The following is a 12,768-nucleotide window of genomic DNA, read 5'->3' as shown; positions in this document are numbered from 1 at the left end:
TCAATTTAAGGGTGGTGTGCCTAATATAGAGAGGGTGTTTTGGAAGGTTCTCATGTCTATCGAATTTTGAGCATCTAAACATGTATATCCTCACTTGAGTTATAATACAATTTACTTCAAAAAAAAAATCAACAAATGAAGAGGTTACTAAAGAAAGACTATCACATTTTTCTCATGCACCTTTCCATCAAAAAAGAACCTAAAAGTATCCCAAGCTCCCCCCACCAAAAGAAACTGAGATACTCTACCTGGGAGTGCACTAGCAAGTGTGAGGCTTTATCGCTGCCTCTACAAAAGAAAGAAATTGAGAAAATTATATAAGAATATGCTTTAAGTTGGTTATTCCCCTCAAATGTAAGTTCATATTCCTCCCTATTGATTGCTCAAAAGAAAATTCAGAGTTGGTAATGTGTGTGGATTGCTTTACGCTTAATAATCACAATGAAGAATAAATATTGTATCCCTATCATTGATAAATTGATCGAAGAGTTAGCAGGTTCCATATTCTTGTTGAATGTTCACTTAGGCTATAAGAGTCCACTAGTCAATTATTTAAAAGACGATTTTCCGAATTCACAATGGCCACTACGAGTTCTTAGTCATGCCATTAGCTTGACTACACTCTATTTGGATGGGGTGAGAGAAGATTCATTAACGGAAGGGAAAGGAAGGGGAAGGGAGGAAAAGGAAAGGGAATGGATGGGGTGTGAGAAGGTTCATTAACGGAAGGGAAAGGAAGGGGAAGGGAGGGAAAGGAAAGGGAATGAAGGTTAAATATATAAAATTATAAAAATATCCTTACTTCTTAAAATAAATTTACATGTGAAAATATATGTATAACTCATTAAACCTATGGATGTAAGATTTTTCTTGTCAAAATCATCTTGTGAGACCAACTAAAATTAATATTTATGACTTAAATAAATAAATAAATTTAAAAAATAATAAGTAGACATATAATAAGCATACGAAATATAAAATCTGTACATTTTGATATGATAAAGGATAAATCAGTATTTTTATATATATTTCTATAAAAATTTACTGTTGGAAGAAAAGAGTAAAAAAGATCGTACTCAGTGAGAGAAATTTAAAAACTTTAGATTAAATAAATTAAATAAGTTATTTGAGAATTAATATTTTAAAATAAGGATAAAATTGAAACAAATAATATTTAGAGTTACCTTTCATTTCCTTAAACCCCAAATTGAAGTGTAAGAAAATCTACCTTTTCATGGGTAAGGAAGGGTAAAACTTACCCTTCCCTACCCTTCTTCTTCTCACTCCTTTCCAAACAAGGTTCAAAGTTCCGTTTCCCTTATTTACCCTTCCTTCCCCTCCCCTCTCCTCATCTCCTCCCAAACAATGCGTAACGTTTCCAAGCTTGATGAACAATAACTTTAGATCTTATATATCTTCATGAGTTTCCATTAATTTTTTTTTGAAAATATTCTTATCTATAGTTCATCTCACATGTCATCTATCCAATGTTGCTCCAATCCTTGAATCCACCTTGACAAACTTCCATCCATCGAGTTTTGCTTATCTATCCAAGTTCACTAAGCCAATATCGACATGTAGATGATCATCAAGGTTGCCAAACCTGCAATCGAGATTTCAACTACGAAGAGTTTACCTTTGGGACTTCACCTGCTAGAAGACCACCTTCTGGACTTCATTTGCTAAGAGCTCATCAAAGGGATTTCACTTGCCAAATCTACAGTGAGGATTTCACTTATCAAGAGTTCAATGGCAGAATCAGAATTATAAATTTATCTGAATTAAAATATTTTAACAAAAAAAACACTCAAATTATAGTAGAAATTATTATTATTATTATTTTTTATTTTTCACTTGCCTCCCTTTCACCCCTATGCACTTTTGGATGAACCCCGAGCTAAAGTCCGGATAGAGATGCATATGGCTCCACCCTAGCAGGAGCCCGTCTTTAGGACTTCACTTACTAAATCTCTCATCTCCTGAACTTCACTTGTCATACCTCCACTTCCATAATACATTCTGGGTACGTTAACCCACTATGCCTATACCCGACCCGACTTTTACGCTATTTAAGAAGACCGTCGTCGAACGGTTCACAAATGCGAAGGTAGGAGGAGAACTACTTGCGATGTGAAGGCACTGAAGAAGAGAACAAATTGGACAGCACTAGTGCAAGTCGGAGATCGAAGCTTTCAAGTCTTCCTGATCCTTGAAGAAACCTCCATTTCCTCAGGTCTCCTCATTTATGTTCATACTTGCACTTCACTTGTTTGATGAAATTCTCCAATGACTCCGTAGCAAAATTTTAATTGTTTTTTACATGTTCATGCTATCCACATTAAGAGTACCAGTCTGCTGCATTATTTGTTAGTCAGATATTACATTCGATTTGGCTGGATGTTTGATATTTCACGTTTGAAAGGATATCTGGAGATGTTGAATGGCAGAAAACTTTGGTTATAAATGTGACTGTATGCTCATAATGCTTTGTTCTTAGTCAATCTTGAGAGTTTAATTGAAGCCTTGTTATGTATCCATTAAGTCTGTGATATTAAAACTTTCCTAGTAGAATTTAAGTCAAATTATTTCTATACTGGTAACCAAGTCCATGTAACATATCCAATGAGTATTAGCCTCCCCTTTGGAGCTTCATGTACCCTGAAAGTGCTATTTTTAGTTAAAAGGCAGAAAAAATAAGTGACTTTTATGTTCTCAGGCAACATCCTAGTTGCTATTGAAGCTTCTGAAAAGTTCTGCAACTCTTGAAGAAGATAATAGCCAGCAGCAATAGCTTTATCCTTTTCTTTAGAGTAACAGGTTCTTTTTTGCAGGCCCATTTACTCTAGTTGTTCTTTGTCTGACTCGCTAAAGCTCTTGGGATATTCCTCTCTCAAAAATCAACCTATAGACTAAAATCTCGTATCTTTGTCCAATCTCCAATGAGTTGGGAAATTTCACTAAGCTAAGAATCAATAATAGCCAGCAGTATTATCCTTTTCTTTAGAGTAGCATGTTCTTTTTTGTGGCCATTTACTCTGATTGTTCTTTGTCTGACTCGCTAAAGCTCTTGGTGTGTCTACAGAAATAATTGGCAAACTGGAGTTGGTAAGGTTGCTTCGTGGTTCCAGACAGTATGCTTTCTGAGAGGGAACTTGAGATGGATAATGCTAGTTATGTGGATTCAGTTGTTGCATATTTCTTCCAGCCATTCTTTCATTTGTTCAAAAACCTTTTTCATAGCATGTCATGTTCTAGAGCACTTTAGCACCTTTGCATCTCCCAGTAGATATAGAAAGCTAGAAGACAAGGGACTTCACAAGGCCTTGAAAATTTTGGATTTGGTTATCCCCAAAACCAGTGATGTTAAAGGTAAGTCAGGCCATCATCGACTGATAAATGAGTGCATGGATGATCTTCTCAAAGTTAATCAACAGAATTGCTTAAAGTTTGTTAAGAAGAGTGCAAGAGCTAACTTCTGCTATAAAGTCGAAGATATATTTGAAAAGAGTCATCATAATGAAGCTTTTTTATGCTCTAGAGCTGATAACAAAGTAAAAGGAGATGCTCTTTTGTTATTTTGCAAATTGCATAATAGAGGGATAAAGTTAGATCCTTCAACCATTTCTTCTGCCGTTAGTTCTTGTGTTTCCTCTGGGATTTTTGGCACAGGAGTCCAGCTTCATGCTCTCTCAATTAAAAATGGCTGTGAAATATCTTTGTCAACTGGGAGCTCATTGATCACCTTATATTCCAAGCTGGGGCAGTTGAGTAATGCTTCTTATATTTTTCACATGATGCCTGTCAGAAATGTTGTATCTTGGACTGCTGTAATTTCAGGTTATGCACACTACTGGGAAGTTGAGACATGTTTACAACTATTTTCTTCAATGAGACAAGCATTCATAGAACCAAATGACATTACATTTGTATGCATCTTGGGTTCATGCACCACTAGTGCATATCTTGGATTTGGCAGGAGTGTCCACTCTTTAGAACTTAAAATGGGTTTTGGTTCTTATGTGCATGTTTCAAATGCATTGATCTCAATGTATGCTAAATGTGGCAGTATCAATGAAGCTCATTTTGTTTTTGAGAAGATGCAATTCAGAGATCGAATCTCATGGAACTCCATGCTTTCAGGATACTCACAATATGGACTTGCTGATATAGCTATAGACTTGCTGAATCAGATGTATGCACAGAATGCAACTCCTGATGCTATTTCATATCTTTGTGTTCTTTCTTCATGTCGGCATGCAGGACTCGTGGAGAAAGGGCGCCTTTGCTTTGACCTAATGCTTAAACATGGGGTAAATCCAGAATTAGATCACTACTCATGCATTGTTGATCTTCTTGGTCGTGCAGGGTTGTTGGAAGAAGCATTCAATGTAATCAAGAAAATGCCTATCTGTCCAAATGCTGTTATATGGGGCTCATTGTTGTCATCATGTAGGGTCCATAGAAATGTATGGATAGGCATTCATGCTGCTGAAAATAGGCTTTTGCTAGAACCAGGATGTGCTGCAACTTATCTTCAATTAGCAAATCTTTATGCAAGCGTAGGATACTGGAATGAGGCAGCAAAAGTTCGCAAGCTGATGAAGGAGAGGGGGTTGAGAACAAGTCCTGCGTATGCCTGGATCGAAATTGGTGACAAGGTCCAAAAGTTTAAAGCAGAGGATGGATCAAATGATCAACTCAATGAGATACTAAGAATTGTGGATTGTTTAGCATGCCATATGGAACTCTTTGAGTCTACTTCTGTTGAGAATACTATGCTTGAATATGAATAGCTATCTATGCCAACGGAGAAGATCAATTCGGAGGTCTCATTTATACTCAAACATGAAGATTTGCGGCTAAGAACATCCCATACAGAGGAACTCTGCAGCTCTGGTGCTTTGGTTTACAACCTAACTTGCTAATTCCTGCATATGCCTGGATCGAAATTGGTGACAAGGTCCATAAGTTTAAAGCAGAGGATGGATCAAATGATCAGCTCAATGAGATACTAAGAATTGTGGATTGTTTAGCATGCCATATGGAACTCTTTGAGTGTACTTCTGTTGAGAATACTATGCTTGAATATGAATAGCTATGCCTACGGAGAAGATCAATTGGGAGGTCTCATTTATACTCAAACATGAAGATTTGCGGCTAAGAACATCCCATACAGAGGAACTCTGCAGCTCTGGTGCTTTGGTTTACAACCTAACTTGCTATAGTGAATCATTTTCCAAGTATTAAGAACATGTTTATAGAGAAGTATTCATGGCTAATAATGCGGAAGACAAAATAAATGAGGTTCAACCATTTCATGTTGTGACTTGAAGATTATTTTTCAAAGGTAGACTTTATGAGATGAATGTTAGAGTTAGGTAAATACAAGATGTGATAGAAACCCACCGAGTGAGATTATTTTTGAAAGATAAATGGCTCATTTGAGATGAATTCAAGAGTTTTCAATGGCAATTTCTCAAATCACGTAGATGTTTATATGATTTATCCAAATCGTGTAGGTGGTTTTGAGATTGTCCAAATCATATATTTTATTCCGATTTACCCTTCTGCAAAACTCCTCCCCGTTGCATCGTCGTTCGAAATATATTTGCAATTCGAACCACTTCTTCATTTTTTCCCTCGGAAAAATTCAAAACCCTGAGGCGGGAGCCATCTCCTGCTTGTGCAACAACTCTACTTTTTTCGGTTGATTTCTGATCGAATGCAATTGGCTTCAACGATTCATCCTGACATTGTCTGTCAGCCAAAGCTTCTGCATCACCGATTTCTCTATTTCCGCACTTCACCCCGACTTCTCTGTTCTCTGACATCACCACCTTTACCCCTGACTTCTCTATTCACTAGCCTCACCACTTTCAACGTATTCTTTGTCCCCCGTCAGCACCACCTTCATGGGCTTCTTTTCACTAGCTTCACCACCTTCACCGACTTCGTTGTTCATCGACTTCACTTCCTTCAGCAATTTTTCTCTTCTCAAGCAGCACCACCTTCACTGGCTTCACCACATTTAGCATCTTTTCTCTTCTCTGGCAACACCACCTTCACCTGTTTCTATGTTCATTGGTAGCACTACCTTCACTTTCACCACATTCACTTTGGTACAATGTTGAAGCTTCAAGATTCCAACTTGCCATCATCTAAAGGTAAAGTTTTTTAGGATATATGTTATTTATTTTTGCATTATAATTACCTAATTGTTTTAGCGTTAGTGACTAACTTTAGTTGAACTTACGTTTATAAAAGTTATTCGATTGAATTTTACAAAGCTTGATTGTTGTTTTGATATGCTACAAGAAATTAAAAAATTTAGATCAACTTTCGTAAGAGATGCAATTGTTAAGTTTGGAGAAAAGAATTACACTGGATGAGTAAGTTCGGATATTTTAGAGAATTATTTTCTAAAATTACCACAAAAGAAAAAGGAAAGAGTCATTCAAAAATACATCTCCATGAAAAACACATCAGTATTATAAGTAATAGCTCTTTTGTATCATTGCTCAGGATGCCAAAAATTTCATAACATAGAGGATTGCTGGTCAACATATTCGAGAATTGGGATTCAGAAGCAAAGACTTTTAAATTCTTTAATGTGGTTGTGTCCTTCACAATGAAAGATGTAATATTATTGCTTGAAATTTCAGATAGAGGTATACATGTCCAGATGAATTCTAATGTTGCTTCTAGTCAATTATTCAAAATGTATTTTGCAAGTAAAGAACTGAATTGATCCAGATTAGAAAACCTACTGAGGACTTATTATCTCCGCATGGATTCATATATGAATATTTTATTATTTTGTAAATTTTATATTTTGTATCTTTTTTTTTCTATTTTGTTTACTTCTAGTACATATAAGTTACCTTTAGGGATTATAGATATTGTAGATTATTTTGATAACCTAGGAGATTATAATTGGGTAGAGGTAATATATAATTATATGACTCCTCAACTCTCAATATTTTAGGATATTTTTTGCATTGAAGACTCCTAGCCCTATCTTCTCATTGTCATATATGAAGGGATTTGTTGGTTTACTTGCTATAAGTTTTGATTAGCTAGTTAATTTCTTTCATAAATAGGTAATATTATCTAATTGTTGAATTAAGGCATAAGCTTGGTTTCTTGAGCATGTCCCTATTCAATTGCCAAGCAGCATTGTAGCACCGAGAATAAATAAGTAGAGATTTACTTATTCTCATACAGAGAAAGTAAAGGTTAAGTTAGAAGGACTCTCACATCCTCAGGTAAACATTATGTGTATTTCAACTAATGTTAAATTCATGTTATATAGTTAAAGATTTTTAATTAATTATGTTTTGTTATTGATTTTGTAAATTATTGTTGATATTCTTCCTATCCCCGAGGAATTTCATTTACTTGGGACCCCTTCCCTATTGACTTTGAGTCTACACCACAACAAGGTAAGACATTGGCTGTACAATTTTATATGGACTCACAGGAAGTAGTCAGATGTTTACATTGCATTGGAAAGCAAAAATAAATCTAAATTCTTACCTTCTAGAATAAATGTTTATCTAAATTAAATAAAGAATTAATTGCTAATTTGCAAAGGGAAAGTTCTTCTTATCCAATTAGTCACCATGTAGAAGATCCTCATCCCAAAGAAGTTTCAATTAATCTGATGAGGAGAGGATGTGATAGAAGTCACTATGATCTCAAGACCTACACTTAAATAACTAGCACTGGTCCATAGTAGGAAGAAAAACAAGAGAGAAATAAAGAAGGATGAGGGGGGGGGGGGGGGGGGGGGGGGGGGGGGGGGGGGGGTAACTTGGAGATAAATTCTAGGGTGGTGGATATTGTATGTAAGAAGAGGGTACCACTATATTAATCGGTGATGAGATTGATGAAGAATAGGAAGCTTATAAAAGCCAAGGAAGGGAAAAACAAATTAATACTTTGAGATTAAATGCTATTAAAGTAAGTTGATATTTATGTAGTAATATTTAAGTTTGATAGTAATTGCAATTTCATTGATTTCATTTTTGTTGTTAAATACATTGAGTTGTGTTTATTTGCAGTATCTCAAAGGAAAATTTAAAGAAATAAAAAAGGATAAATAAGAAGAAGATGTGACCTACCTGACATCAATGCTTCAAGATTTGAAATGATCTATTTCTGCCTTCATATGGGAAGAAGGTTACTAATTAATAATAGATGACTTCTTCTCATGTGTGTTAGATAGTATATTTACAAACGGGGAAGTAATCGACGCCTACATTTCATTATGGTTTAGGGGCACTTCCTCATCTAGTAGGTCATATAATAAATCTATATATTGCTCAACTAGATTCAAAGTAAAAATTTTACTTCATATTATAATTTTTTATTATGTTTATGATATTATTATACTAATTTATGATTATATCTTGAATCTTGTAGTCATCACATGAACACGTATGAGAATCAACTTTACCAAATTATCAAAATAAATCTGGTTGATAGAGAAGTTAAGTATATTTTTATACCTAAAAATATGGATCGTGCACATTATCATTTAATGGCCATGAACATCGACATAAAAATCTTCTACCATTTTATTCGTTGTCCTACAACTCTAGATATGATCAATATTTTATACAGCTGGTTAGTATTTATTATTTAAAATTTACATTATAGTACTATGTCACATTATTATACATTTTTATAAATTATTTTTGTCCATCGATGCTACAGGTATCTAGATTGAAAATGTTTTGACCAATAAATTAATAGAAATGCATGATGGATTGCAAGATTACCACCCTTTAGATGAATGAGCCTCACTAAAGTTGATTGTCCCCAACATATATTATTGTAAGTAAATTGACTACATTATTAGTAAATTTCAATAGTACAATGTGATTATATTTTTCTTACCATTTTAAATTTGTGATATTGTAGGAATGACTGCTATTGCTTCATTATGCAATATAACAGACATCTATTATACAACATTGATATGCAATTCATTCAAAAAGACATTCATAAATTTAGAGTAAAGATTGCAATATCAATCATTAGGGATAAATTTATAAATTCAAATTAAAATGAATCATAAACTTTGTTGTTGTAAATTAATATTTTTGTACTTATGTTATTGAATTTATAATATGTTATTTCTTCTAAATTGTTATTTGCTATGTTATTATTATATTTGGTTTGAAAATTATTTTTTCTTGCAAGACATAGCTAGACTCTTGACATGAATGTAAGTGGAGTTGGAATAAGCTTTCTTCGATATTTGGGGGTTCACCATCTCTGTTAAGTGGATCTAGTATACATGCAATAACCTTTTTGATGCAGGTACACCTTCGTGAATCTCAGCAAGTGTTTCCTCGGCGCGTTGCGCACCTGCGGGGGCGTCGAGAAAAGGAACACGGTGTGGCTGCCGGAAGCGCCGCCGGCGTTGCGCACCCGCAGGAGCACGTCGAATGAGAGCCCGGAGCATCCGGCTTCGGAGATAGGGAGGGATCGGCAGTGCTGGTAGCGGCAGGAATGAGTGTCGTCGAGTGGGATGGAGACGAGCTTGGGGGCGGTGACGAGATGGTGGGTGTAGCTGCTGTAGCTGAGACCGTCGCCAAAGTTGTATACGGTCTCGCCGGTGTAGAAGCGGTAGGTTCGTCCGGGGTATCCGACCGATGGGTCGGGCCTCATCCGCATATCGGTCATGTCGACGGCGTCGGCGAAGGACTGGGGTACCATGTCACCGGAAGCCGCCCACCTGCAGATCGTTTATATCAATTTTTTTTTCCTGACGGATTAATTTGAAACTTTGATTTCAACTGAGAAAACTGAGGATTTATGTTTTACTTGGATTGAAGTATCCAAAAGAGCACGTCGGCGATGGCCGCGCCGCCAGCTTCTCCGGCAACCCCACCCACAGAATGGTAGAGATTCATCATTGCCCTTAGCGAAAGTGATATCAAACGGGCCGCCGGACATGATTACGAGGACCACTGGGCCCTTGGCCGCCTTGGCCACTGCCGTGATGAGCGCCGTCTGCTGCCCTGGGAGGAGGAGGTTGACCCGGTCGAAGCTCTCCCTCCTCATCGAACTGGTCGGCTCCGACGACCAAGACGGTGGCGTCCGCGGCTGAGGCAGCAGCTACGGCGGCGTCCAACTGGAGGGAGTTGCCGGGCAGCCACGTTGCTGCAACCCGGCGCGTATACAGTCTTGACGATGGCCGAGAGACCTTGGAGCGGACTCGTGTACTTGCACGGTGTGCCTGAAACATATTAATTGTGTTAGAAGAAAAGTATAGCAAGCTTTTGTTTTGGGGCTTAAAACAGAGCATGCTTTTACCCTCGTAGTTTCCGATCATGGTGAAGGTGGCATCCCGGGGCTTGGGGCTGGATCACCGCCAACGATTTAATGGCCTTGGCGTCAAGCGGGAGGTGCCCATGGTCGTTCTTGAGGAGGACGATGCCCTGCCGTGCGGCTTCGCGGGCGAGCTCCTGGTTCGCGGCCCGTGCACACGTCGCCAGGCCCGAGGCCGCCATAGGGAAGCTTTCGGGGATCGCCGTCGAAGAAACCAAGCCTCATTAAGACGGCGAAGTTGTTGGTGATGGCCTTGTCAACGTCCTTCTCCGCCAGCTTCCCTCCCTGGATGGCGGCCAAGGTGTGGCTGCCCAAGTAACTTGAAGCCACAGTTGAGATCAAGCCCTGTAAATCCATTAGCAGAGATAAGATCATAAGTTGTTAATTTCAAATCTCTAAGAAATATTTTAACCTGCTTTGATTGTGATGGCTGCAGCATCCTCTGGAGTCTTGGTGTAGTGCTGGTGATAGTAAATCTCATTCACTGAATCACAATCTGAGACAATGTATCTGTAATTTTGAGTTCATCATCAAATTAACATAAGCATAACGAGTTCCGTTTCATTTACAAAAGAAGATTAATCAAGACAAGGATTAGTAATTAGATGAGACCCATTGAGGTTCCAGTTTCCTCTGATGGTTCCGGCAAGGAGGTCAGGATCAGCACAAGTAGGCACTCCATTGACCTGGTTGTAGGAGCACATAACACTGGCCACATTCCCATCAATCACACAACTCTTGAATGGAGGTTGGAAGGTATCATCCATGTCTTGCTTCGTGACCTATAAACAAAGATGATGTCTGATTGTTCAAAACCTGCTTCACATTGTATGATTGTACTCAATATTGTAGTGTTTGCAGTCACCTTTGCGTTGAAAGTGTAGCGTTGGATGCCTTTCCAGTTATCTATGTTGTAGGCAGTGTAATGCTTGCAGCAAGCAGCAACCTTGAGCTTGTCAGGGTCATCAGCTTGCAAGCCCTTGACACAACCAGTGGCGTATTTACTGGCCAGCAAAGGAATCCTCCCGGGGGTCCTGCCCTCTTCCCCATCTTGGATCTCTAAAGATGTTGATGTTTGGGCTCCAAAAATGTGAGCCCTGCGAGACCTACATTGTGCATTGCCCTGGCCTCAGTCGATACCACCTGAAACACATCAATACTTTCAGATGCATCTAAACCGCACTAAGCACCGCTGCATTAATTGCATAAAAATCTCACCTTTCCGATGGCTTGGAAGAGGGAAGTGTTGAAGGAGGCGGCGGTGGTGATGACCATGGGAAAGCTGGTGGCGCCAGGGACGAGGGAGGAGAAGTGCGTGCCGGGGCCGACGTAGGACACGCCGTGCAAGGCCTCGGACCACCACTCGTAGCTCGGGATTCCCAGCCGCGCCACCGCCGTCGCCTTGTTCACCAAGTTGCCGATTTTCTCCGGCAGCGTCAGCCGGCTGACCAAATCCTTGACCCTCTCGGCCGTCCCCAGCGAGGTGTTGCAGAACGGGAAGCGGCCAGGGTCGGGTCCGACGTCACGTCGCAGGCGAAGAGTGGTGTTTGGGCGGCCACGCCATTGGAGGCGGAGCCAAGGAAGCAGACAGCGCAGAACAGAGCTATCAAAAGATGGGATTTTGATGGCTCTCCCATCGTTCTCCCGGCGTCAATGCCCGCCTTCCACCACCACCACCACCACCTTCTCCTCGACTCCTCCTCTTCCCCTTTTCGCTATACGGCCCTCCTTTTCTTGTTGAGGTGGGGAGGGTGTTTGTTTGGACGCGAGGTGGCCGCCCGTGAGCGAGGTAGCTCCACTGAGGTCGACCGCGTGAATGTTTTGGATGGATCATGAATGGTGGATTTATTCTTCCGATGACGATCTCTTGGCTAAAAAAGAAAAGAAAAATGAGATTTTTCATTGTAGAGAAAAATCTAAAAATAAACAGGTTTTAAAACCTATAAAACGGAAAGATACTAATTTACAGGATGTGAAACGAAAAAAAAAATGGATTGAAAAACTACAAAATAAAATGATATTCGCTATAAACCAAAAGGCAAATTAAAATAAGAGCTGATATGCCAAGACCAGACTGTTCAGTGCAGGTAGCCATGCAACACATGCAGTGAGCCAAGCAGCCTCCATGCATGAAAATCAGAATGGCAGTAGGTTACAAACAACCTGTGACTATTAATTATCTTAATAGTAAAAAAGAACTTATATTTATGTTTAATAAATTTTATTAAGTTTGATTGTGTTCTCTATTTGAAAGAAAATTTTTATAAATACGTCGTAGTTGAGGATCGAATCGCGGATCCCTAAACTAGATGTCCTACCGTTGCACCATTGCCCAGGGACAAGAGGCTCATGCCTAATTCCTATGAGTTATGGTCTCTACGGTGTATTTATAAGAATTTTCTTCTAAATGGGGAGAATAAAAAGGAT

The 12,768-nt window shown here is 38.8% G+C and overlaps 1 protein-coding gene and 1 pseudogene across 1 annotated transcript; one reads left to right on the top strand and one right to left on the bottom strand.

Annotated features, from left to right (window-relative positions):
- Nucleotides 1-2,191: 2,191 nt before the first annotated feature.
- On the top strand, nt 2,192-5,405 carry LOC141833656 (pentatricopeptide repeat-containing protein At2g37320). Its single transcript, XM_074721138.1, has 3 exons — nt 2,192-2,233; nt 3,083-4,658; nt 4,961-5,405. Exons 2-3 carry the CDS (start codon nt 3,165-3,167, stop codon nt 5,093-5,095), a joined length of 1,629 nt encoding a protein of 542 aa, XP_074577239.1. The 5' UTR covers nt 2,192-2,233; nt 3,083-3,164; the 3' UTR covers nt 5,096-5,405.
- Nucleotides 5,406-9,285: 3,880 nt separating this feature from the next.
- Nucleotides 9,286-11,985, bottom strand: LOC141834058 (beta-xylosidase/alpha-L-arabinofuranosidase 2-like; annotated as a pseudogene).
- Nucleotides 11,986-12,768: the final 783 nt, after the last annotated feature.

The sequence above is a fragment of the Curcuma longa genome, chromosome 8, assembly GCF_044706935.1.
Source record: "Curcuma longa cultivar G26 ecotype Majalengka, Jawa Barat chromosome 8, ITB_CL_G26_1.1, whole genome shotgun sequence".
Classification (NCBI taxonomy): Eukaryota; Viridiplantae; Streptophyta; class Magnoliopsida; order Zingiberales; family Zingiberaceae; genus Curcuma; species Curcuma longa.
The sequence above is the reverse complement of the archived record's forward strand: the minus strand, read 5'-3'. Positions and strand labels throughout refer to the sequence as shown.